Source organism: Pezoporus wallicus, unplaced genomic scaffold (genome assembly GCF_028554395.1).
Source record: "Pezoporus wallicus isolate ANWC-B61680 ecotype Strahan unplaced genomic scaffold, APGP_CSIRO_Pwel_v1 contig_1181, whole genome shotgun sequence".
NCBI lineage: Eukaryota > Metazoa > Chordata > Aves > Psittaciformes > Psittacidae > Pezoporus > Pezoporus wallicus.
This window is the reverse complement of record NW_026641428.1, coordinates 3643682-3671581: the sequence shown is the minus strand read 5'-3', so window position 1 is coordinate 3671581 and position 27900 is coordinate 3643682. Positions and strand designations below refer to the sequence as shown.

At 38.6% G+C, this 27900-nt stretch overlaps 1 protein-coding gene across 4 annotated transcripts in view; it reads left to right on the top strand.

Moving 5' to 3' along the window:
• Positions 1-27900, top strand: part of STK39 (serine/threonine kinase 39) — a 107738-nt gene that overhangs the window by 6221 nt on the left and 73617 nt on the right. For 2 of the 4 annotated variants that reach the window (XM_057423793.1, XM_057423789.1), the window contains exons 2-8: positions 13028-13140; positions 18218-18326; positions 19590-19731; positions 21867-21922; positions 26695-26804; positions 26916-27017; positions 27207-27340. In XM_057423793.1, the coding sequence (XP_057279776.1) occupies positions 13028-13140; positions 18218-18326; positions 19590-19731; positions 21867-21922; positions 26695-26804; positions 26916-27017; positions 27207-27340 (766 nt within the window). Of the gene's footprint in view, positions 1-12003; positions 12149-13027; positions 13141-13968; positions 14090-18217; positions 18327-19589; positions 19732-21866; positions 21923-26694; positions 26805-26915; positions 27018-27206; positions 27341-27900 lie in introns of those variants that run through there. The other 2 variants (XM_057423790.1, XM_057423791.1) reach the window with 2 other exon arrangements.

Genomic DNA, 27900 nt, shown 5'->3' with positions numbered 1-27900 from the left:
TTCCCCCCTTCTTAACCAGTCTCTATATGCGCAATACTGGGTTCTGTGTAGTTATGGGATCAACTTTGTAACTGAAGCAACCAGTACATGTTGAGTTCTTATCTCTTTCCTTCTCTAATGGGGTTTGGCTGCTGTTTTCCCTTGCCGGCTTCAGGGTTGTGTGGTAGTGATGCAGCTCTTCCTTCTTTCTGCCACTTGCTTTTCCTGCAAAGTGCCTCTTGCTGGAGACCATGCTGTGGTGTTTAACATGTGCCTGGGGCACTAGGTGCACTGGACTAAAAAGATGCAGAAAAAAACCCAGCTGCCTTGCAGTGGGACAGAAAATGTGGTCTTGAGACAAAAAAGAGAGAATATACATGGAGAAACAAGCAATCATGTGGTACCCAACAGTGCAGAAGGAACCTAATTTTCCTGAAACTGCTGTCAAGTCAGTTACTTTATGCGAGCTGGCTGCCTTTCAGGAGAGATAGATAGTTGGGGGATGTCAGTAAAGGGGGAAGAAGCTTAATCTTCATGGAGAAGTGTGCATGCTTCCTGGCATTTGGGTAGACTTCAGCTGACTGGTGCCTGTTTTGTAGGAGGTTTTCAGGGCAGTGGTGAGATGCTAATAAAGCTGATGAAGGTGGTGGGTTTTTAGAGTCCCTCTGCACAATTCCCAGGTGTGATTTTCCAGGATTGTTGTTTGTGACAGTCCTGCTGCTTGTTCCCTAGGTAAGCTCAGTGAAAAAATTTGAACAGCGTTCTTCATTTGTTAGCTGAAGTATTATGTTTGTGTCATTGGCGGAGTTAATATTTCTGGTCCTTTACCCTTTTCCAGTGTCTGACTAGTTATGTGAGTTTACCCAGCAGTTTGGTGGAACTCCGGTATGGTAAGTTAGCTGTCTCTGTTAATCCTTTGTCTTTACGATTAACAGTTTGTGAATTATTTTATCAGCCTAATTATTCCTGTGTATGTCTAATGGCCTCTGAGGTATTCTGATTAGTAGTGAAATATAGGTGAAACTTGAGGATGTCCTATAAGGCTGATGTAATCATGATGCTACATAGCTTTTAAGCTGAGCAATGCTAACACACTTAAAGAGAAATGAACACCAGAAGCAGACTGAAAATTGGAAGCTTTTAATTGTTCCTAGTCATGCTGTCAGAAGTAGTGTGAACTTAAAGGTCAAGATCAATTTTGAATGGCTGAGGGTTTTCTTAATAGGAACAAATAATTATTACAGATGTAACCAGACTGTGCCAAGTATACCTGCTTCAAGGGAGGTGGTACAAAAATACTTAACAGACCAGAAAAATATTGTGTATTTACTTGTTGGTTTCTGTCCTGTACGAGTAATATGGACAAAAATCATCAGAAAAGGATCGCAATTCAGTTATAAAGTTGCTTTTCTGTTCTCACTTCTTTGCTTTGAAGACATTTTATTATGGAGATTGGACATAAACTTACAATTTATTCCTGTTAGTATCTTGTGTTCCTAGCCTCTGAACCACTTCAGGCTAATATTAGGAACTTCATTAGAATTAGATTAGAATCACCTGATGAAAACTTAATGATATCATAGCATTTATATTGTTCCAACTCTTCCATTGTTTCATGGGAAGGAGGACGAGAAATGGGTGAGTTTTTTGCTTGTGCATGGCCACAGTAGACTTGAATTCTAGCAGGCATGTTCTGTTGGGGTAAACTTGCTGAAGATGCTTTGTGTCTCAACACTACAGTATTAATTAGAGATCTTCATGACAATGCAGTAGCAATACTGCCTTTGTTTTCATAGATTGCTGTTCTTCATTCTCAGAAGAGAATGATGCATTATGTGGTGACATCCGGAAGACTTGGAAAATATTTCATTCATGGTATTAGAATTGTTCCAAGTGTTTACTTTCAAATTAAATGAGAAACAATAAAATATGCTACCTAAATCAACATCAGCATTTGTTTATAGTGCTACTTCAGAAAAGAGCAGTAATTCTCTTTTAACAGCTTTTTTTTGGGGCAGGAAATCTGGTTCAGCGTAGCAAACCTTCAATATATCCTGCTTGCATAAGGTAGAGTTAAGCACAGCTTAACTCCCAGGCACAGCTACAGGTTGGGCAGAGAAGTGGTTCAGAGCAGCCCTGCAGAGAAGGACTTGGGGGTGTTGGTCGATGAGAAACTGAACATGAGCCAGCTTCAGTGTGTGCTTATAGCCCAGAAAGCCAACCGTATCCTGGGCCGCATTGAAAGGAGCGTGACCAGCAGGTCAAAGGAGGTGATCCTGCCCCTCTACTCTGCTCTTGTGAGACCTCACTTGGAGTATTGTGTGCAGTTCTGGTGTCCTCAACATAAAAAGGACATGGAACTGTTGGAAGAAATCCAGAGAAGGGCCACGAGGATGATCAGGGGACTGGAGCACCTCCTGTATGAAGACAGGCTGAGAAAGTTGGGGCTGTTCAGCCTGGAGAAGAGAAGGCTGTGTGGAGACCTCATAGCAGCCTTCCAGCATCTGAAGGGGGCTGTAGGGATGCTGGGGAGGGACTCTTCTTTAGGGACTGTAGTGATAGGACAAGGGGTAACGGGTTAAAACTTAAAGAGGGGAAGTTTAGATTGGATATAAAGAAGAAGTTTTTTCCTGTTAGGGTGGTGAGGCACTGGAATGGGTTGCCCAGGGAAGTTGTGAATGCTCCATCCCTGGCGGTGTTCAAGGCCAGGTTGGACGAAGACTTGGGTGACATGGTTTAGTGTGAGGTGTCCCTGCCTATGGCAGGGGGTATTGGAATTAGATGATCTTAAGGTCCTTTCCAACCCTAACTATTCTATGATTAAACAGCGTTGTGTGCAGCTCAGATGATACCCTGCTAAGGTAACTTCTGGTCTGCAGAGAATACCATATATCGAGTTATTGTGTAGCTATGCAGAGCCATTTCCAATGTGAGTTTTGCCTTAGATATATCCAGATTTTTAAGCCTATTGAATAAAGTTTTCTGTATTGATGATGAAACAACAGGGGGAATGAAATCACAATCCTGATTTCCTTTCTGAATATATTTTAACTAAAAATTAGATCATTGAGTTTGTCTTTCAGGGAAAAATATCTGGCCAGGTAACGTAATCAAGTATTTAAAGATAATATTAGAGCATATGATAGGAAAGGGGTTTTGCTTTTATTCTGTATTTTATTAGGAAGAGCTCATTCTGTATTAGAAGAGTGCTGGAGAAAGATGTTTCCTTACATCTGTGAACATTGAAGGAGAAGCTTTATTTTTGAGGCAGTGTCATACACCTGTGTTTGTTATGATAAGATGCCATTGCTGTTTAGACTGTAATTCATATTAAGTGCTGGGTTAACTTTTTTCTTCCTTGATACAAAAAGGGTGATTTATTCTTATTTCCTCCCCCCATCCCCAGTAAATCTTTGTTGTGTAGACAGCTGTATTTCAAAATAGCTGTTTCTTCAAGGTATGTTGTTCAGAGTATGTTACTCTAGGGCTTTTCTTTGTGGTGCTCTGAAAACTCCCAGCTGAATGAAGCTTGAATGGGCAGGTAAGAAGGAGATGGGAAACAACAGAAACTTTAGCTGTGCTGGTTGTGTCTCAGCTTGGACAAACAGCCTGTGCAGGGAATCTCTCATAATAGAGTTTTTCCTCAGCTTTGTACTTCAGGTGTGAGCCTGCAAAACTTCAGCAAGTCTGTGGCCACAGGGGTGGTTAAGGGACTGGAATGTACTTCATTTGAGGCTGAGAGCTGGGACTATGCGGTCTGGAGAAAGGAAGGCTCAGAGAGATCTTGCCAATATGTGTAACTATGCAATTGAGGGGAATGAAGAAGAGGGAGTCAGACTTTTCTTATTAGTGCCCTGGGACAGGACAAGAGGCAGCAGACACAAATTAAATCTGATGAATCTCAGTCTTAATGCAAGAAGACTTTAACTCTGAGGGTCCTCAAACACTCCAGCAGGTTGCCTGTAGAGGTTCTGAAGTCTCCATCTGTGGAGATAGTCAAAACCTGGCTGGGCAACCTGCTTTAGCTGACCCTGTTTGGAACTGGGGGATTGGAGTAAATGATCTCTAGTGAACACTTTCAGTCTAATTGTTTTTGTGATTCCATGGCTTGAAACAATTTTTGGTGGCATCTTTGTGTGAAACAGCAGAAAAATACTTGATTGAAGCTTTGCTCTTTCAAAGAGCACCTTAAATTTAGGAAACAACTCTGACAAAAGTGTCCCTGCTAACAGAAGGGCAAATATGGAGAATATCTGCAGATAACAGGTTGGTTCAACAGTGGATTTCATTAGTATCTTAGTTGTGTTTAGGTCTACAAGTTTCTGGGGAAATGGAAGCCGATAAGGGGAGTGAATCAGTCAGTGCTGAGGCCTCTATGTTGCAGTCCTCTACCCAGAACTGGTCTGAACCATTACATCTTTCAGAGACTATAGCACATTTCTGCTGGGGCAGAACTTCCAGTTCAGGTTCCTCCAAAGGAGGTTTGTTTTGCACACACAAGAGCCACTCTGCCACGCAAACAGAAGCTTTGTGAGGAGTATCAAGGAGAGGGTATTCACTTCAAAACTGCCCTGTTTGCTCTAAAACAAAATGCAATGGAATAGAACTAAGTGCATGTTAGTGTTCTTTTTTGATTTCCCTCTAATTTCAAATACTTTGTTGGTTATTCCTCTGCTTTTTTTCTTCTCTCTGGAAATTTTTAGTTTCTCGTGTGTTTGATGGGACACTTTGCCCTTAAGAATTGAATCCTGGTATGTGTATTTCTAAATTATGTTGTTGATCCTTTTAAAGTGTTACTGTTAAAATTTTCCTGTGAAACTCTTGTGTGCACTGTTCATGCTAGGATAAAACTCTAGACCTTTGAAACAACAAATTTGGATACAAAACTTTGAAGGGAAGAATGATGTCAGATTTCCCTTTCTCTTCTGGATAAGCTTCTTTGGTTTAAATGGAGAGTTGCTACCTGATGTTCTTTTGTTGTGCAGCTGACTGAATGATAAGGAAGTTTATTTTAGCAGCTTTTCAAATGACTGTGGGAAACAAAGGTACTTTTTGAGGTGCATGTGTCTGAGTGAAGTATTCATGCTTCTTCAGATCAGTGAAGGACGAAAGAAACGCCCCTGCTGGAATGCTTTCTGGAGGGCTAATGAGGTAGAGGAGGATCTCCTGGATTTCTTGTAGAAACCCTATCTTCTACAGAAGCCCTGGGGATATATATATTATTTATTTGTTTATTTATTTATTTTTTTACTTTTTTTGCAAATAGATTGTTTGAAGGCCGTGATTTTATTTTGTTTTCTCAAGAAAGAAAGAAAAGATGTTTAAGAACTACATTGACGTAATGTGGGAAAAGACACTTTTGCATTAATCTTGTAAGAACAAATCCTCCCCAAATGTGAGTAAAATTCACCTAATCTGCTAAAATCCTGTAAAGCCAGAAATTGTTAAGACCTCCTACATGTACTTCAAAGTTTTGTTTTTTTTTTTAATTTTCTTTTTTATTTATTTTTCCTCTATGTAGCACTTTATGAATGCTGAGAAAAAGGTTAAATTAAAAAAGTGAGATCAGTTAGGTCCTTGATGTAGTCTTTGACCTAACCACAGCATATCAAGACAGCAAGGTCTCAGTTTTACACAGATGTTCTTTCATACAGCTTTTGGTTCTGTGAACTGGATTGCAAGGTTTTGGTACAACTGTAACTCAAGAAAGAAAAAGCCCGAATAAAAGAAGTTTACTTTATTACCTGAAAATCTGACCTACATTATAAGGATGAACAGGTAGTGACATGACAGGCAAAATCCATTTCAGTGTTTGTAATAAATTCTTAAATCTTACCCTTCTCTTCAAGTGTTTTTCATGCCTTTTATTGGGGAAATGCAGAATGAATAGGGATCTGTTGCATTCATTCACATCAAGTACAGTACATCCACATTTCTCCTTATCGCATGAGAGCCCCAGTGTGATTGTACAAGAGGAGCTGACTCCTGCCTGCAGCGTGCCAGCTGGGTGGCTGTGCAGCACAGCTCTGCTGCCGACCGTGCTGTAAGAGCAGCAGCAGCGTAGGTGAAAAAGTCTGCTGCAAGTTGTTTGGCTGCTATATTGTCTGTTTCTTCTTCCCTAACAAACTTGCAGTGTGAGTGAAATTGGGTTCTTTGTCATTTTGCAGGAAGCCAGTGCAGATCTGATTACAAAACTAATGCTAACTGGAGACGGGCTTGGGTACCTCAGAGATTTTCTTTTCCCTCCTCTGCTTTTGAGTAGTTTAGCAGATAGTAATACCTTGTACATATGTGCCATTATTACATATGGCTCAGTTCATTGTTTTGGTCTTCTCGGGAGTTCTCTCAGAGAACCTTTATAGGTGATCCACACTCTTGTCAGCATACTCCTTTACATAATCTAACCTAATGACAACCTAACAGATATCTTCCCTTTCTTCTTCTAGACACTGAGCTCAAATGAATTTTTTTAGTTACTTCTTTTTCATCATGCCCAAAGAAAAGTATTCCTTTTAAATCTCTTTAAATAATGGACTATTATGTGTGATGGTACTTGCTCATTGTGCAATGGCACACATATCTTCTAGACTGTAGGTTTGGTGAATTCACAAGTTACCTTTATATGCTGATAAGAAAATAGAGGCATTTTAGGTGTTCATTAGGTGAGCAAAGATAGGCAACCTCTTTGCTATCTGACCTGATGTGTGCTATTTATTGGTGGCATTGAATTCCCTATTCCAGTTCCACAACTTTTGTAAGTTCTAATGTTGAAACAGTGTTTTACCCTTATACATAATGCCTTGCTTCACTTTTTTTAACAATGGCAGCTCATAATGGAAGGTAATATGATTGAGAGTAGAGATTGTTCCAGGTATAAAACTTGACTTTTCACTGCTAAGCTTAGTTCCATACTCTTTAGTTCATTAATCTCTTAAACTGCAGTACTTTATATTACTTCATAATCACAGCCTTGGAGAAATGATAATGAAGGGGTAAGTGAACTAGGTATATAAAGTGATAAGCTATGCCAAGCAGACATGAAAACTGTGGGACTTGTGAGGAAAACAGTTCTGCAAACTGGAACAGAGATACTTGGTTTGTGTGTCACATTTGATATGAATATGTGACATGCTCAGTCAAAGAGAATGCTGCTTGCCTTGTAAAATAGTGCTAGTTATGCTAAGCGCTTTACAAGGGATTGGGAGCAGAGGATACCAATCACACCAGTCTTATCTTGGTACCTCCACAAGGCAAATTCCAGTTCTGATGACTGCAAATTCTGAAATAGTGGTGATTGTGGATTTTTTTTTTTGTTATATAAACATTTTTCACTTTTATAAATAACACTTCTAATGAAGACATTTGAGATGTGGAGCAGAGCAAAAGGAATTTAATCTTAGGTAGTGTTTATAATACAGGGTTTGCCAAGACAGTCTAATTTGGGTTGCTATAGTTCCCTTTCAACTTCTTTATTTAGACAACTCATCTATTTTAAATGACAAGTCAGGGAGAAGATAACACCTGTGATAACACCTGTTGAAAGTGGACTGCTTTTGTTTAGGTTTTCCTTATGTGCTGTAGTGCTGATGTCTCCTTGGTGTGGGTTACTAATAAATGTGAAGATGCTCTCACACCACACATTGAAATGTACCATGCTCTCTGTGACCTCCTCAACTAGTGTGTAAGAAGACTCAATGCCATGGAGTATTTAGTTAAAAGATAGTTTTGGTGGTGACACATACAGACAGGCATTAAACTGCTTGGGTGTTTGGTATCACTCCAATTGCTTTTGCAATACATCACCTTTCTTTCAATATCAAGTACCCAGGTGTGTTTTGGAGTATGTGCAGTGTCCTATCCAAAGACAGGCAAAAAGTGAAACATTGTGGTTGCTGCCTGTTTCTGATGCACTCCTAGAAGCTGATCCTCAACTTCATTAGCATCTTAGCTTGTCCTGAAGACTTGAATTATTTTGTAGGTGCCTTCTTAAAATAAGGGAAGGAATGTGGTTTTGTTACATGCCCTATCTTTTGTGATTGATAGGGCTAAAAGCTTTTGAGTGTTGAAATGCTGGGCTGTCAGGTAGGTTGCTAACTGTGTCTCCTGCTATGTTATCACTTTAAAGACTAATTATGATAGCACAGGGGGATAAAAACAGCTTCTGCACTAAATATAGTATATTGGATTGGAAAACTGGCGAGGGAGCTGTGATACTGACTTACTACTCTAGCTTCAAAGGCAAAATAATTTTGATATGGACATTTAGGCTACATCTCTAAGACTTCAGTGGGATCACTGAAGTATTTGTAGACTCCTGTCATCTTTGGAGATTTTTTTCTGGACTATTTATACAGTGTGCTTTTGAAAAGTAGTATGGGATAAAATAGACCTCTAAGGCTGTGTAACAACTCTCCCACAAAAAGGTATATGCAACAGTTGAATAACCCAGTGATTCTGTAGGCATAATGGTGATGTTTTTAAATATTCAACTGCAGAAAAAAATATTATTTTTATAGCGCCATGAATAATTAATGAGATTAATTGAAGAATTAGAATAATTGTTGAATGATGAAAATGCAGAAGTAGCAGTTCTGTGCATGGGCAGATTTCGTAGAACACTTACTGTATTTTAGGTTTATTATGTCCTAAGCCTAATGGCTAGGATAAGCAATCTAATATCCAAGTTAGTTACAGTGGGAGAGATTTGATCCAGCATGAATTAAGAAGACAAAGTGAGCAGAAATCGTTAGTGCATTATATTTGATTATTGTAAAATTCTTAAGAACACAAGCATTCATGTCATGTGAAGATAGAGAAATCATGAGTTCATTTTCTGTGAAGAAGTTAAGTTTCAGAAGGGTTTAAAGTTTAGTATAAAGAAGGACATGTGCATATGCAATGTGCAAGTCCAGCCATCTCACCTCACTGTCTGTCTTTTTGAGACTTGACTAGTGGAGGGCAGATTAAATTAGAATGTTAACATCAGTTGTTGATCACACCTGTTCCAGGATCCTTCTTTTTGTCAGCTGGAGACAGGTTCTTCCTCTTTTTTTTTTAAAAAAAAAAAAAGAAAAATTACCTTTATGTCAGGTACAGAACATCTTGAAGGAACTTACTCAGATAAACTTAAATCCTGGATAAGTGTTTGTGTCTGAGGTTCTTATATGAAAACGATTTCTAGGTTAAAACTTTTCAGAAGTGAAGTGCAGCTGTATGTAATAGCTCTTGAAAAGGTTTCTATTGCATGAACCCAAATAATTAAGAGCAATTCTAATGGCTTTGCTGTGCTAGGGCATCATGGTAGAGGGAGCACATGGTTCATGGAATGAAGGGACAGGTTAGCTGAAGGGCATTACACTAGAGAGAAGGATGCAGCAAAAATGTCAGTGCAAGATGAAACTTTGACTTGTTGCCTGTTGTGAAATGGGAGTAGTAAGCATCTTGATGTGGACTGAAATTGCATTATTTCACTGTTAACTTTTGAAATTGGCAAAGAGAACTTCTCTGTAGCAGGGGACAACTTTTCCAGTAGTGGGAAAACCCCGTTGTCCTTACAGAGCTTTTATTTTGCGTCTGACCACTGTAATCATAAAATCATAGAATAGTTAGGGTTGGAAAGGACCTTAAGTTCATCCAGTTCCAACCCCCCTGCCATGGGCAGGGACACCTCGCACTAAACCATGTCACCCCAGGCTCTGTCCAACCTGGCCTTGAACACCGCCAGGGATAGAGCATTTGTAACTTTGTTGCGCAACCCATTCCAGTTCCTCACCACCCTCACAGTAAAGAACTTCCTCCTTCTATCTGATCTGAAGTTCCTCTGTTTAAGTTTGAACCCATTACCCCTTGACCTATCACTACAGTCCCTAATGAAGAATCCCTTTCTGGTATCCCTGTAGACCCCCTTCAGATACTGGAAGGCTGTTATGACATGTCCACGCAGCCTTCTCTTCTCCAGGCTGAACAGTCCCAACTTTCTCAGCCTGTCTTTTTGTTTTTCTGCAGGAGACAGCTGGGTGGTAAAGGCTTCATGGTTTATCCAGCCTGAGCTTTCATTATACTAGATCATTTTCTGAAATAGAAACTGGATGCTAAAACTAGTCTGTGCTTTGATTGTGTTGTAGTTTTGTATGTTCTCTGCTGTGAGGGTTTTGGAAGGCTGGTAAGGCTCAGCATACCTGAAGAAGTCATGCCTTCTGTCAAGGAATGGGTTGAATGTAATCTCTTCTATAATAATTTTCTGTGACCCTATTTTTTTATGCTAAACAGTTGTCTGTGACAGTTTTGCTTCACTGTATGGTAGTGCATTAATTGTGTAGTCTGTTATCTCTTGACTGAAATGCATATCTGGGTTGTTCTGTTTATAACAATTACTCCCCTGGCACACTTCACGCTTCTCTTTGTTTAGTAGACTAGAGAAGGGCATCTCTTTACTGACACAAAAGGACTCTTCTGACCAGATGGAAGAGCTGCAGATTTTCCACATCTTTATCCCCTGTTGTTCACCTCGAAAGCCAGAGCAGGAGAGGGGAATTACCTTTAAAGAGGAAGGATGCATATATCCGCCAAGTGCCTGGCTCCTACTTCAGTACTTGAAACTGCTTTCTCAGACAGGTTTTATATGTATGTCCCACTGAGAATGCAGGCTGTGCAGACTGCATTTATTATCAAAATATTACATAGGGTATTCAAGAGGAAGGAGAAAGAAGAAACCAAGTAAATTGGCTTTCTTCTAAACATAGAAAGCTTTTTGCGTTGTCAGAGCGTCATATTCTTGTGGTGAAGAATATCCCATTGCAAGTCGTCTCAGGAGAAAACAGGGAAATGCACTTGAAAGGCTTTTTTATATACGTAAACTTCAGACTCTAGTTTATGGTCTGAAATCTTGCATCTTGTCCCCTTTCAGTAGGGAAAAGAGGAACAGATCTTCAACTTGTGCATAAGGATAGCTCACAATTAAGTTTTCAGTCAAGAGTTTTTAAATGGTAGTAAGCACATAGTCTCGTTTTGGGTCTCACAGAACTTAAGCAAGTGATATAGTGGGATGGGGTCAGATATGTCACAGGCCTTTTTTGTTTTGTAATCTGATTTTTCCAAGATGTTTTGAAGTGTTGCTTGCTGTCATTTAAGTTGAGGAAGCAGGCATGATTTCATCCTGGCATCGGCTGAATAAATTTTCTGTGTACTTTTTCTGTTTGTCCTTTATGTGGCCTTTGTATCTGAGTCTGTTTTGAAAGTGAAGATCTGGTTGTTTCCCATAAGTAGTTAAAACGACTGGTATAGATGAAAAAGATACCTGAAGAAAAATCTTGGTCTTCGTTCCTGTATCCTTAAGAGCTAAAAATTTGGTTGCTTCCCTCGCCCTAACTTACAGTTGTGTAGTCAAAGTAACAAGAGGTTTTGTGTCTCAATGTCTAGTGTATGAGAAGTTCATTAAAGTGATGTAGATGGGTCTGTCTTGAGTCGAATAGTGCTGACTTAGTGATTCTTTCCTTGGGATGTCTTATTTAATTTTTGAAATATCTCTTAATTCTTTTATTACTTACATTATTGGAATTTTTAAAGGCTTTGTTCTGTAAGCAGGCAGAACAGGACATGTCAATATTTGTCTGTGACCGCATCCTGCAAAAACACGGCAAGTTAGTCCTGTTGAGACTTTTTTAAAGATGAGCTCAGAATTTTGTAATGAAATTCATACCCTTTGTTAAAAAGCTTTGCAATTTGGGTGAAAATGTTACGTGAACTAACAATACATGAAAGTAGCTAAGCAAATAGCAATTAAAACGTGGACAACAACTTCCAGTCATGAGGTGTTGTCGGTGCTGTTTTCAGATGTGCAGAGGGAAAAGCTCTCAGTTGTTCTTAAGTAACTGAATCCACATTTGTAGAGCTTGACAACAAAAGGCTTTTTGTTCATTTAGTATTCATCTAGGACATGCCGATTACTGAGCATAAACAGAACATAGTGCATGAGCAGGCCAATATAACATGTTGCTCAAGTCATGACTTACAAGAAGTCCATAATTTGTATTAAAATAATTTAGAACTACATACAGGTGAGAAGCTCCTCCTTGGGGGAATTTAGATTTCTGCATGAATTAACACAAAGCAGTTACTTTGAGGAAGCATACACTGCAGTATTTGAAGTGACAGCAAATGTGTAACCCAGGTAAATCTCTCTGAATATTGCTTGCAATAATTTCATTAATTTAGTGAGGCAATACTGACTGAGGCAAAGCCAGTGGGTGCTTGATAAAAAAAGCAACCTGAGCTGTTACTCCTGCTGTTTGCAAGTAAAGCACACTAAAGAATATTATTCTAATGCTTTTCCCAAAATTTGTTAAATTCCACTAAGTTTTGTTATCAGTGTAGTTGTCTGACCATATGTGATTTGCATGTTGAGTAAGCATGACTAACTTTCTCTGCTGGGGCCACTCAGCACGGTGCATCTTCTTACTGCTGGTGTGATACTTGTGCCTCCTGCACTCTTTACAAGAATCAGCATGGTTTTTGTAGGATGTTACCCTAATCATGATGAATAAGCAGGAACACAGGTGAAACTGTAGAAGAATCGGCATGTACAATTTTATTGATATTTTTCTGTTCATTACATAGACAGAACTAAAACCTGGTTAAAACCTGGTTAATCCTTGGTTAAAACAGGGACTGACTTGAAGGCATAATGTTTTATGTAGTGTTAGCTGTGCAAGTCATGTTCTTGGTTAAAACAGATGTGTCCAAAACCAAAAGTGTAACGGTTTCCAAACTATGAAATGCTTTGAGTGGTGATTTAATAAATAAGCACATCATTTTAAGTTGTCAGCTTGGGAATGCTTTTTTGGAGTATGGAACAGTAACTTTGTTTTTTCTTCTCCATTTGAGAAGTGTGCATGTTGCTTTGCCAAGTGGAAAGGTGTTCATGTGGGGAAAGCACTGAAAAGGATGAAGAGCAGATTTTAAGTTCTGTGTCAGTGTAGGGTTCTTACATTGGTCACTGGTTTAAACTCATGTTGTATTAAGACCGTGTTCCTTTTCTGCCCTTTTTCAGGTAGTGGTGCTACAGCAGTTGTCCAGGCAGCACTATGCAAACCCAGGCAAGAACGTGTGGCAATAAAGAGGATCAACCTAGAAAAATGCCAGACCAGTATGGATGAATTACTTGTAAGTAAAGCAGAGGGGAACATACTGCATGGAGACTCTCTTCTGTTTTGATTTTGTTGTTTTTTTTTTTTTTCTTTTGCTTGGTTCAAGAGTGAGGGTAGAATTTTATTCAGGCTAATAGTGGGAAAAGGGTTTGAAAATAATCGGAAGGAATTATGCCCTTCCCCTGAAAATATATTCTGCTAACATACTTTTTCTAATGCCACAAAACCAAGAAGTTTAAAATTGGATTTTAGGTTAACTAATTGTTGAGAACTGTGGGAAGAACCTTACACGTTGCCTTCTGGTGACTCGCTTTCAGGAGTTTATTCTCTGGTTGTGTGTCTTTTAATACCAAGGAAAGATACATTTTGCTTTGATTAAACACTAATTAAAAATATAATTGGTAGGTTTACTTAAAATGTCTAAAGCACCAAAACATGTGAAAAACTAGTTGTTGGATCATTTTGTAATGATAACTGTTGAGGGGAGAAGTAGGAATGGCTACACTGCCATCTACACAAGGAAACTCTTGTTAAAGCTAATAACATGCATTATTCCGATAGGCAGTAACAAGCCATTTGAGGAATGCTGTTTGTTTGGGTCACTGATCAGGGAAGGAAGGGGCCTATAAGAGGCTCTTTGTAAAAGGGACTGCAAGAGTTTTTTGACTGCACTGGTTATGGCAATCCAACGTCACAAAGAACTGTTAAAGAACAAAACCTGTTGCTTTCTAATACTTCTACTCAAGTGCTTATAAAATTAATGCTTATTTATATATAGGCAGCATAAAAAGAGTTGAAGGACAAAACCATTCTAAAAGTGAGAACACTTTCTTCTGTTCCACAGGTTTTACTACTGCCTAAAGACTGTGGGCTTTTTCTAATGCAGAAATTCCTGCCTCTGAAGGAAATGATCTCCTCAGCAGGGAATTGCCAGTGCAAAAGATATCTTGAATTTGATACAGAGGGTATGGTCCGTCCAGTTTCTTCAGATAAAATGGCTTTTTTTACAGTGGAGGACCCAAAATGCCTTTCCCCTTGTGATTGATGGCATTTGCTTTCAGTTTATGTAGCAGCTTGTATGAGATATTGTTGTGTTGTTTAAGAGGATTGTGGTAGTGGAAACTACCTCTGAGGTGGTGAGGCTCAGCTCACAGAATTTATCTTTTGAGTTTGTCAACTACAAGCTCAAAAGATAAATTCTGATCTGTGTTTAGAAAGAGATGGTGAGATGCTGTGTATGATGTATTAACATTTACAGACCATAAAGAACATTTCTATACAGCCAGAAATACTAATCATTGTAATATAAAATGGTCAAAATTTGGTCTTGTTAGAATTTGAACCAGTAATGAGAATTAACAATTACTGGATTACAACAAATAAAACCAGACAAAACTGCTGAATATCTGCAGAGAAACTCAGGTGGTCTGGAGAAATTACTGCAGTTAGTTACCAGCTTGTACAAAGTTACCTTAGCAAGCGTGTGAGAATTTTTACTGCTGACATGTCTCTGCTGTCTTCCAAATGAGTCATAGGTCTTGAATTTTTGGTCCCGTGCTACTTTCCTTTGGTACAAAGACAACTGTCCATACCATCTTTTCTATTTCTTTTAATGTAAGTCAGTTTCTGTTTTTCTGTGTTCAGATTTTGTTGTTTCTTTTATTTGTTGGTTTGTTTTTACCTGAGTTCCTGGTTAGGAGGGTTTAAATAAAAAAAAAAAAGCTATGTATGATTCATTTTTATATGGACACATGTGTATGCCTACACACACATAATTAACCCTTCTTCTGTGAGGGGAAATGTACTTGCTCTGTCTCAGTTCTAATAGATTTTCAAAGTAGTTTAAAATTAGAGATGTTACTCAGAAAAAGAGCATCATTGACCTTCAAAACTTGTTACAACTGTACTGACATTTTTATTTCAGTTGATTATACTTGGAATGCTCATCTGTTTTGGGGTTTTTAACCCTGTTTTCTGCTCGGTTTTCTGTCACTAATTTTTCTGACCAAACAGTTTCCATTGGCACAGGGATGTTCTAAAACTGCCTGCCCTCTGATCATGCTGTTCTGTAAACCCCTGCTGCTGAGTGCTTACGGATGGTGTGCAAAGGCACCCTTCACAAATTCTGAGCTGTGTGGCCTTCAGAGAAGCGGAAAATGTAGTGAGCCTGGTGCCCACGTTAGCAGATTTAGGATTTGGGCCAGTGTCAGTTAAAATAGAATGGCAGTGTGGGAGGGAGTTTAAATAATACTAATGTAACACAAACTGCCAAACTCCTGAAATTCGATGCTCTGTTTCCTGCAATGTCCTGTGTTCTCACTGCTGTAAGGTAAATGTAATTTAACCTCATGAGCCAAGGAATGAGTTCCTGTCCTTAGTACTGTGCTGACGGGACATCTTCTTCCATCCCCTTACCTCCTGTTCTTTTTCAAAAACAACTGAAAAAACCGTAACACTACAAGCCAAAGAATATTCTTATAGAATGGCTTATTTAATTGAATAGACTTTTCTAAATTGTTTGCATTTCTGGTCTGGATAGCCCTTCAAGGCAGGCTGGCTGGAGATGCCCCTTGGATGTTAAACCAGACCCCTCAAACAGCTGTACCCCAGGGGTCCACAGAGGGGGGCCCTGGGGAAGCACTCATAGAGCGGTGGCACCTGCCTGGTCCCTGGGAGCTGGACCCAGTCCTGTGAGTCTCAAAAGGAGCTGTCTGCCAGTTGTTTATTAACTATGTTATCCACCTGCCCTTAGGCTAACACACATTTTTGTGCGGCTGCTTAGTGAAACTGGATCAGGATTAACTTGACCAGAAAGAAGTTAGCTTTTAACCTGGACATGTTTCCTGATGCGGTGCACAGACGCTTGTTGCTAGCACAAGGGAGGGAGAAGCAGAGGGATGAGGGATGCATTTTTAAATTTAAAATTATTACTGCTCTTATGGCTTTGGTGTTATCCAATGTCTAAAGTGATGTGAATGTGAAGAAGGCTCTGAGGCATGCTCCTCGATGACCTGCTGCAAGCGTTTTCTCTGGCAGTGCATTTTATATGAATGCTTTTCTCTCTCACCTGTGCATAGCATGGGCCTCAGCCAAGTAACTGAAGTCTGTGGAGGGACACCCTTCTCTGTGTGATAGGGGCTGTCCAGAACAGCAAGTCTACAAATTAATACTTTCCTGACTGAAGTTTAATCCCTTATCTCTCGTGGAGTGCTTTCTGTTTGTTTATTTTTGTTTGACAAAGACTTTCTTTAAAGAAAAGTCACCAAAGCTGAGACAAAAGGTGCCTTTGGCTGTCCTTACTGTGATAGATCAGTTTTTGCCAATGAGTTGTTTCAGGCACACAAAATATTCTAAGCACTTTTCAGTTAAAGATGGTGAAGCTTACCACAGTTATTAGTTACATTTCTACAGTATTAATGTAATAACATTAATAATAACAGTAAATTAGTTACATTTCTACAGTATTAATGTGTGAAAAAAAAACTAAATTAGGTGTGTTTTTGCCCAGTAGTAGCAGATACACGTTTTGAGCCATTGCTGTATTACCAGCATAGGAAAACAATAAAACAATATAAGAAATGAAATAGTAACATGAGTGGGAGAGTTACAGTTAAGATTTAGTATGGGTAGCTGAACTAAGAGCCTGAGGCAGGAATTTCACTCGTGTTTAAACTGACACGTCTTCTGGGAAAGGGAAGTGTGCCCCATGTTATCTATCTTCTGTTTTCCACTTACTGTCTCCTGGCAGGGGGAGAGCTGTTTGCAAGTTGCTCAGTTATTCAGGTTCTATCCAGGCATTCATCCTCCTCTGGTTCAGGACTCAGAAGTTGTACAGGGAGGAGGACTTGGCAGCAGACTAGCTGAAATGTGTGTCAAATTACAACCTGACTCAGTAGTCACCAACAGGCATCACAAGATTAAATCACAGTCTTTAACACATATAATTAAGTTTTTATTAGAAAGTGGCTGCAAAAAAAGAGTCTTTGAAATGGCTGCTGAATTGAGGTTGAAAGTTGAAAATTGCATCTGTGGCAGCTTTAAGAGGGACTACTGTAGTGCCTGCATTGTGCCAGTGCTGCTGAGTCAGCATATAACCTGGGTCCACCTGAGAAAAGTTGCTTTTCAGGGAGGGAGAGGAGGTGGAAAAGGTTAGTTTTTAGCTGGGTTGGCTCCCTGACAGGCTCACCCTCCAGCAGCATGTCCTCTAGCACCATGCGATAGATCAGGGCTTTGTGGCCAGAGGTGGAGAGGGAGATGTAGGGTTGTGGGAGCTTGAGTTGGTATGAAGCCAAACCCTCTGGTACAGACAAGGCCTAAATGCTCCTACGTAAAGGTTAGGCAGCATAATGAGGGCTGCTGGAAAGGTGTTACAGAACAATTATGTGAAAGAGTGAATAGAAAAAGGACTCTGCTTGAAATAACAGATACAAGGCAGTCATTCTTAATGTGTACAGCTGTGGCTTGTCATAGATGGTGTTACTTGGTAGTGCCACGTTGTGCATCTGTTGGTGACTCCGCTCTTTAGTCAATTGTTTCCTCTGACTTTTGGTCTGTAACATTGATTTTCCTCTTGCACTTCTGTTTGATTGCGTGGCTCTGGTGACCACGTGTCCATGCCACAGTAGCTGAGCCAGTGGTGCTGTGTTCTTTGTCCAACACTTACTTCCTCCTTTTCCACCTGCTCCCATTCTACTCTTTTCATAACCCTTTTGAACAGGAAAGCAGTACGTTTTGTTCTTCCCTTGCATTTTGTTGTCCAGCCTATATCTGTACCTTCAGCTCTTGGAGACTGCTCATTCTTCATTGCTCACTCTGAATTTGGGACTTCTAACAGTAATTTCTGTGCTGTGCTCAGAAGAAAATTGGTGTACTTATGCCTGTATCTCCTGGCCAAACCTCCCTCATGTTCTTTGCAATCATGTTTCGTCTTGCATGCAGATCTATAGGTAAATTGAAATGTTTTGGCGAGTTGATGCATATTTTATGCATACTTCAATTCTGTTGTAGTACTTCACTTTGGAAATTGAACTTTCTCTCTATACAAGCAGAACTGATAGCTGGCTGTGTTATGTTGGGCTTTGTATTTCTTACAGAAAGAAATTCAAGCAATGAGTCAATGCAATCACCCCAATGTGGTGACCTATTACACATCTTTTGTGGTGAAGGACGAACTTTGGTTGGTTATGAAGCTGTTAAGTGGGGGTAAGTTACTGGTTTTGCTTGTTTAGCTGCAAGTAAATTGGATGATTTTTTTTCTAATGTACCTTCTTTGGGTTAATTGATGCTAAAGTAGGAGTGGGGAGGGAGACTCCATGGAATGAAGCTCAAGACATAGCAGGAATATGCAGATTTTGAAAGTTTGTATATGTGTATTGATAGTGCAGACTGAGAATTACTAAGATAAATTCTGCTGATCTAACTACTGTATTTTTTTATTCTGTATCAGTATAATAAAACTCTATTAAGGCTTTGTAGGGAAAATGGATGAGAATGAAGTCATTTCTGTCAGTGTGGCCTTTTTTTTGTGTTTCTCTAGAATCTACTCTGTTTTTGTAGAAGGGCATATATTTCTCATTTCTTCAGTGTTTTTCAGTCTTTATTCAAGTAAGATTCCTCCTAGGACAAGCATTATATGTGTTGCATCCTATTTATTGCTCAAACTAACCAAATACTCATTACAGTTTTTATGATGATGATTGATAGTGTAAAAATCTTATTTGTTTCTTGAAGAGGAAAAAGGGGCTGAACTGAATGTGCTTGCAGCTTAGAAAAGCGGGGTTCCAGCATAAGATGTGGTGGTCTTGGTTGTTACATGATGTTCTTCAAGATTAGTCTTGAGGGCAGCAGACTACTGCACCATCATGTTAGAAAGCAAGGATGGGATGTCCTCATAAAAGAACATTTCTTACGTAACATTTGATTTGATTGTTCAGTTCAATCAAAAGCAAGCATAGACCCTGAGAGAAAACTGATTCATGAGAGGAACTTACTGTGAGCTGCTGAAAAATGCTTGGATAAAAAGAAAATGTTGCTGTTAGATTCCTTGAGATTTCTAATAACTGAAGTTCAGTCTAAAACTGGGTGTCACTAGGAATGTTGTCATCATTTGTTGGCAGAGACTACCTCCTTCCAGTCTTGCATGTCTTCATTGTGGACACATGAGCCATAATCTAAGCAGGATAATAAACCAAAACCTTTGCTGTTAAATGTGGGATACTCCAGAATTTTTAATAAATGCTATGTTAGCAAGCTGTTAGCAGATCTTTCTAATGAATCATTGAGTGTCACAGTATTCTTGACAAAAATGGTGCTTTCTTGTTTGAAGGTAGTGGTGTGCTTTGTTCCGAGAACTTACATGCAAAGACTTAAATTGCGGTAGCATGAAAAGAATGAAGAAATATAAGTTTCTCAAAAATTTGATTGATAATTTTGTTTATATGCTTCTTTTCTGGATCTTCAATGTAGGTTCAATGCTTGATATAATAAAGTATATTGTGAACCGAGGTGAGCACAAAAATGGTGTCCTTGAAGAACCCATAATAGCAACAATTCTTAAGGAAGTTTTGGAGGGCTTAGACTATCTACACAGGAATGGGCAAATTCACAGGTAGGATCATATACACAATGAAAAGCATTTTCAAAGTTGTATGTATTGTTTGTTAATACTGGTCAGCTGCAGTTGCTTGGCTAAACAAATTGTACGGTCCCTTTCACATACCGTAAATGCCATCAGTAATTACCAAATAATAATGCCCAGGCAGATGCTGTAATCTTTACTGCAAGTTGTCACTAATGCTTAGTACTTGCCTGGTCTTTACTCTGTTTCTCCTACAATTAGGATAGGTCTGTGCTATACTAAGTATGCCAGGACTGTGGTCTATGTTCTTGTGTCTGCTGGTACTCCAGATAATCTGATCTGAATCTAGTTTGTGTGATATGGTCTGTGACTTGGTTGTGTTGCACAGTAAACCTGTAACATTGGGCACACAGGCACTGCTATATAATGTGAAATTTATTTTTTCCTGGTAATCAGTAATGTCTGTTACAGCTCTACAGACCTCTATGACCACACATGAAGCTGGTATTAATACTGTGGAACTACATCTTGGTGTATCATCTAGTGATTGCTCTCTTCTATATATTCTGTCTCCACTGACTTCCTCAGTGTAAATTGTGCAGATCCCCTAGGATGATTTATCCATATCTGCTGTAGCAAACCACAGGTTGCTTCCAGTGTTTAGGTGTTGGAAGGGCTGTACTCTGACCTCCCTAATTAATTTTACTGAGGTGAATTTGCCTTTAAAGGGAGGTTTCTACAACAGGCTTTCTGTCTGTTCCAAACACTAGCCTTTTATAAGCGAATCTTTTAAATAAAAATCATATTTGCTGCAGACAGAACTCTGAGAATGGAGGTAGTGCAGATGTAGCAGGGTAATTGTTCTTTATGTGTACTTCTTATGCCTCATCTTATAAATGAACTGCTTCTGATATAAATCAAGAACCATCTCCTCCCTTTGCAGAGAGAAAATTGAGATAAATGGAGAAATAAAGAACAATTATCTTGACTTCTGGTCTGGAATGCCAAAGATCTGCCTCAAACCTTAATTCGTAATCTTCTGTTACGCTGATGTTGCAAAAGGAACATTCGTTAGCTTTTAAGGATACATCTGTTCTTTAAGGAGACATCTATTTGTACACCTGAGATTTCTCCTTTTTTATAACATGTAATTTGTAAATGGTGCAGTACCATAGAAGTCCTGTTCAAGACAACAGAGTGTGCTTTTCTTTTTTCATGTATGTTGTGGTATTTCAGGGAACGCTATCCAAATGGTATTTGCCAGTTGGAGATGTTTCCAAATTGTTCAGGGATTTTGTTCTGCTATTTCAATGCAATCTTTTTTATGCGTAAGGAAGCAGGTTATGTTACCTTTCAGTAGGAATGTGTTAATAATTTTCAGTGAATATTGGAAAGATTAGTTTGCTCAGATTCTTAACCATTTATGATAACGTTCTGCATGAAAGATTTATCCTGTGCATTAAGAATGGGGTGCATATTTCTGTAAAAAAAAAAAAACCCTAACCCAAAACCCAACAACAACAAAAATGAAAACCAACAAAAAAAAAACAACCACCCAGAAAGTTTCTTAACGATATGTGTCAGTGATGTGTTAAATGGATATAGTGACTGTTAAGCACATGCTGCATTTTTGACAGTTTCAGTGTCAGATAACCGATGACAAAATATGGTTGCTATTTGTGAGCTTTTCGTAATTTTATTGAGTAGAAATCTACAGTATATTTACCTTCCTTGAAAATGGGTATCTTCTCTGACGAAGTCAAAGAGGAGAACTTTTTCCAGCTTTTCATTAGTGGTGCAGTGGGATGTGAGAGCATTAATTCTTGCTTTAAAGCTCTGAAAGTTCTCAGTTTCTCAGATTATATTTACAAAAGGTGGTAAAACAGACTTTGGACCTCAGTATTTTTGTTCTTAAAATCCATCCCTGGATCCTTCTTGTTTTATGCCAAAGATGAATTTGGGTCTTTTATAAAGAGAGAGAGTTTATGAGAGTTTGAGTTCTGCACTCTCTTTTATTGTAAATCAAATTGTTTTTATACTTCGGTCTCTGTTTCTGTCTTTTAAATTTTAAAATGCTATTTTGTGAAACTAGAATACAATATGTATTTATCTATGAAAATGTGCATGCACGTACTTTCATACTAACCTCTGTTTGTACATTCTAGGGATTTGAAGGCTGGCAACATTCTTCTGGGTGAAGATGGCTCTGTACAAATAGCAGGTAATGGTGGTGGTAGAATAATGACTAAATAAAAGGAAATTGAAGCAGAATTAGGGGCAAAAGATACAAATTTTTCTGTTGGCTTTTAACTGTTCCTTCTGGCAGGCTGTAGCTGCAAGTTACCCAGTTTCAGATTTCAAGATTCTTGATTAATGATACATGATTTAGAAATTATTCAATATTTTTCTGTGTTCCATCAAATATATTGGTAAAATTTTAATGTCCTCTTGATGTTTTCTTTTGAATCACCTATGTATGATGGCTGTAACTTGTCACTGAGATGCATGAAATATATTTCACTGCAAATTATTTTTGGCATTTCTACCATTTGTCTTGTAATGGTATTGGTTTGATACAGTTTAGCATCTTAAGTGTCCTCTGAATGTATTGATACGCTTCTTGAGTGGTAGTCTGTAAGAATCAAATTATTTGGTGTTTATAAAAGCTTAAGTACTGAGCAAGACCCCATATCTCATCTCTCAAGTTAGTACTGGATATCTGGAAAATAGAGTGAGCAAATGGTGATACATGCCCTCTCTCCCAGTATACTCTCAGGCCTTTCATAGTTCATAGTTTATGACCCAGCAATGAAAGCATTGTTTAGTAGCCCTCAGTAATAAAAATGGCTATAGCCAGAAGTTCTTTTTTTATATGAACAATGCTTTCAAAGTACTGTGTAAACGTATATTTTAAAGGCTATATATAGTATGCCAGTGTCGTAAATCTATGGGACTGGATGGGCAGAGATTGGCTGGCAGGTAAACCATTGGAGCAGTTTTAAGTCTTCCATTTTGAGTTCAAGACTTTTAAAGTAGGTACTCAATTTTACGGACTTGAATTCTAATGATACTTAATATTTATTTATTCACTTGATTTTACCCCACAGTTGTCTTCGCTTTGCATAGCACTCTGGACAACTGCTGAGATTCTAGGTCTTGTGTTGTTCAACTGTTATTTAGATCTTCTCATATTGTAAAGCAGTAGATGTCCAAACAGCCAACTTAATTAAAAATAATAACTGAAAAGTTGAAAGATAAAAATCTCCTGAGTCATCTGAAACAAGGGTGTTGACTTTAGATCATTACTTTCACACATAATCAAAACTACTCTTCCAGTAGTCTGATAACATTCAAACAACAGCTTCATTTATCCTTTTCTAGTTCAGTTCCAGGACTTGGCTTCTTGACCTTTTCCTCCTTTTTGCTGTAGGCATCTTAATGAGTAAAACTTTAATTGTGCTTCTAGGGCATTCCATTCTGTGTGGCACTGAGGAAGTTCAGTGGCTGGATAGATACGTGGGATGTCTCTTTCTGTGATGTATTATTTCAATACCAGGTTGTTTCTGATGTTCAGGTGAAAAGTGCAGCAGTGTCAAACTAGTTTCTTTGTTGGGCTGGGCTGTTCTCTTTGGGACAACTGAATGTTGCAGATTAAGTGATAGCCAATTTTGAATGTCAAAGAGGCTAAAATTCATCCTTTTGACATCTTTTTGCCATGACAAGGTAAAACTTCCTTTCATCTTAGGGCAACGCGTATCTCATAATTTTACTTCTTTTTATTCGTTAGAAGAACTTTCATTGTTTTGACTGCTTTTTCTCCTGTACCCCAAGGTTCTATAATGAAATGATGTCTCCATAGCACACACTGCTAATGTGTATGTGGTGTAATATTTGAGGACAGAGTTGCCCGTTAGGATTTCTGGGTTCTGAGGGACTGTGTCTCTCACAAATGAAGCTCACCCCAGTGCTTTTCTGACAAAAGACATTGTGTAGATATAGAAGAGCATAGATTCTTCAAAGAATTGGGGTAGCTCTACAGAGACCTCCCATAATGGACCTTGCAGGTTCTGCACAGAGAATCTGCTCAGTCTTTGGTGGGAAAGAGGAAAATACACATTTTTGTGTAAATTGTGGAGGTTGTTTTTCTGAAAGTATGAAGTTCTGCTGTACAGAGCAGGAAACTTGAATTTTTCACAAATATAATATTAAACAGTCACTGCAGCTCCTCAGCTCCAACATTCTACTTAAAATTATTGGGTTTGTAACATCTGGTGTTGAGCAAACAAGGTGATTGGTACTTCATCAGGGTTTCTGCTTTCTAAAGTCAAAGTACGCAAGAAACCAGTGAAGCAGCAGATGTGTAAGGAGCAGATATGTAAGGAACATGTAGCAAAAAGCAGTCATACACAGCGATTAGTGGAATGTGTAGAATGTATGGGCTGCATGATGCATTTAGTCCATACAAGAAATGACAGTTTCAGTAAAACCTGTCAGAAAAGGAATGCATGTTTTTAGGAATCTTGGCAGAAGATCCTTCTTTTTGGTTTTGTGCGTAAGTGGCTGTGTGAACTCACCCATTGCACCAGTGGTTCTCAGGGTGTTAATTCCTGTGGTAATCCATACCCACAGAAATGTTTGGGAAAAGATCTGTTGAAAAATATGCAGAGCCTCTGTCTCAGATACTCAAACCAGATGCAGGAGAAAGATTTAGCAGGGACAGCTGTGGCAGCCCAAGCTTTCCTTGGCCAGCTGCCTTCTCATAGGGACCATGTGCTTTATTTCCCTATCTTAACCATAACCCTACCCATGGCCTTGGCTGAGCTTTAGTCCAAAGTCCACCACCATTGCCAAGGTGAGAAAGTTAGGATGAAGTATTTTTGCAGCCTGTGTCTTTCTGCAGCAACTGCTTTGCAGCTTCCCTGCCATGGAAGCAGTGGCTTTGTCTTTCTCCCAGGCCTGATCCCTAGAGTTTGGTTATGGCTGAGGTTTGGCCAAGAGCCTGAGTCCTGACTGAGGTGAAAAAGGTGTTGGGTTCAAAATGTTTTTGCAGCCTGTATCTTCCCTTAGTGGTCTCTTTGCAGCCCAGCTCCCTTGGAGGTCCTAGGCTTCGTCTCTCTCCCAACCCAATGCCTAACACTAACTCTGGATTGTTGGCTTTGGCTGAGGCTTGGCCAAGTGCACAACCCTTGTTGAGGTGAAGAAGATATTAGGGAATAAATAATTTGTAAGCTATGCTTATTTGGGCAGCTCTATTTAATTTCAGAATGCTTTACTAATACAGTTAAATCAGGGCTCTTCATTAAGTTTGTTTTTCCTTTGGTATTAGCTGTGACTTTTAATGCCTAACACTGTTGAATTGTTCAGCTCTTTCCTTGTAATAAATTTCCCTTTCTTTATGTAACTTGTTCTCAGTAATAATTCGTCTCCTATGTGATAGGAAGCTTGCCACTGTAGGTCATGTCTTTTCTTAAGTAACCAGTATTTGTGAAAGCTATGCCTGGAAGGGAAATTAAAGTCTAGTTTTTATTGAGCAGCTGTCAAGGTGTTCTTTCCGTCTATAAACATGCAACCATGTTTGACTAGTATTATACTGAAATGTTCACTTGACTCAAATACTCATCACATCTTTCTCAGGTGTTAACAATACTTCATTTTGAAGGTCATGCAAAAAGAGAATTTACTTAGTTTTTTGTTTTGCTTATTTTTCTTCATGTCCTCCCTCTCCCATTTCTGTTTATGTTTTGTTGTCCTTTTCAAAATCAGTGTTATCTTAATAGGGAAGAACAGCAGTAGGGGAGCAAAGGTTAAGTCAGGATTTTAGCTGGGTGTCTCAGTTCCTGAAAGGACCTGTAAAAGATCTACTTTATTTTTTTATTTCTGCCTATTCAGCTTTTCCTTACATAGAATAGTTCCTATTCTGAAAACTGTCACTAATACCAGTGCTGAGTTTTAGGGCATGAAAAACTTCGAAGCAGGTGTTTCTGAGGCTGTTCATGCTTTTCAAAAATATGTATAAAACCTGTCTATTCTTGTAACTTACAGACTTTTGGGAGAAAAAATAGGGGTTTTTATTCATCAGGCAAGCTGCAGGGAAAATTAAAGAATGTTGCTTGAAGCTTGCTTCTTGGCTACTGTTTCTTTGTGTTCTAATGATGTAGAAGAGGTACAGAATTTGAGTCTGTGATGCTTAACGGAAAGCAGTAAAATTACATTTTCTGTAGTTACTATTTGGTTTTGTTTTGTTTTTTTTTTAATTCACAACAAAAAATAGGAAAACAAAAATTGAAGTACATCTATAGGAAACTACTTGATTTCAGTGTGACTGAAATACTCTTGATATAGCTCTAGTCAAAGTGACAGTATTTCTCCATACATTGGTAACATGCTCTTCTTTCTTCCATTTTCCTCCTGTGTCTCTCATACAGCTGTTCCTGACATAGTAACAGGTTAACAGAACAGTTCTTTTTTATATATATGTATGTTGGAATTTGGAAAAAGCTGTGTCATCATCTAATATTAAATACACGTTGTTGATCACTTTGCTGGTTATTTTTGATTTGTTAAACCTCCATGAGTTTTAAAATTATATATAGTATTCCCTCTTGTTTAAAGTGCTTTCAAATTTGATAGCTATACTGAAGTAGCTCCTTATTTTTGAAGAAAAGCAGATGCAGACCGTTCAAAACTTGGCTCAGAGTGCACATTCAAAAACCTTAGGTGGCAAATGTACTGGAGCCCTTTGTAACCTTATTCAGGAAGACACATACTAGGAGGTTAAACTTGAGGATGTCCTAGTGTAGATCTTCCAGACGAAACTGTACCGTCTCTTCCACAGCATTTCAACAATAATGTGTCATGAAACAAAGGTAAGCTCTGCAATGGAGAGTTACTGTTAGTAGGCCTTTACGAATTGACTTAATTTCTAAAGTGTAAAAGTTTTGCTTTGCTGTTTATAGTTTAACAGATTTTGACTTCTTTTTCCCCCCTTCCCAGATTTTGGTGTTAGTGCATTTTTAGCAACAGGAGGTGACGTTACTCGTAACAAAGTAAGGAAAACGTTTGTTGGTACTCCATGTTGGATGGCCCCTGAAGTAATGGAGCAGGTATTCTTAATTTTAAACAAACCAAAACCCAAAAAACCCCAAACTTTCACTCTTTAATTTCTTGAACTTGAGATATCACTAACCTGTTTTTCTTTTCTGGTTCTATTCCAGGTGCGAGGTTATGACTTCAAGGCTGATATGTGGAGTTTTGGGATAACAGCCATTGAGTTAGCAACAGGAGCAGCACCTTATCACAAATACCCTCCTATGAAAGTAACAGTCACTTTGTATTCTTAATGCTGTTAGCTGTATTAATTCTGCTAGATAGTTACTACTGCTTCATTTCCAATAGCAACTCAAGATGTCTAAATATATGTATTCTGTGTAATATTATTCTCCTTTAATTTCCACATGCTTGGATTTGATTTTGTTTACAGTACCTCTTCTTTGGGTTTACTGTAGGTGCTAATGCTGACACTTCAAAATGACCCTCCCACTTTAGAGACAGGTGTAGAGGACAAGGAGATGATGAAAAAGTATGGCAAGTCCTTTAGAAAACTAATTTCATTATGCCTTCAAAAAGATCCTTCCAAAAGGTAGGTCATTTTTGCCGTGTACAGTAGAATTATTTTTTTTTAAATACACAGGCTACTTAAGTTTCCAGTGTTTAAACACCATGTTTAAGTGTATGATTTGAATTTTGTGAATAGCAGCCTTCAGTCATCTTTGTTTGAGGAGAAGAAATTGCCTCTTAATTGTCATTCAGGTTTTTTTCTTCTTCTGGGTGGTTAACCTGCTTTATTTATTATACTGTTGAATCAAACTCTGATCAAACAAAAGTGCTTGCTCTACATGTTAATCCTCATCTGAGGGAAGGTATAAATCTGGATATTGTGCATAAGTCTAACAAGACTGTTTAGACTGAGCAGAAGGAACTGTTGGTAACCAAACACATCAGTTTCTTGGCCTTTAAAATAAATAAAAAAAAACAACTTTATTTTTATTTTTCTTATTTTGTGACATAAACTTAGTAACTTGGGTATTTCCAGAGAAAATTACTTATTAAGAGGTATATATTTTTTTACTGTAAAGTTAGAGGCTCTAAGCTCATGTAGAGTTTTCCTCATGTTTATGTAGTCAATTGCATGTCGTAGTA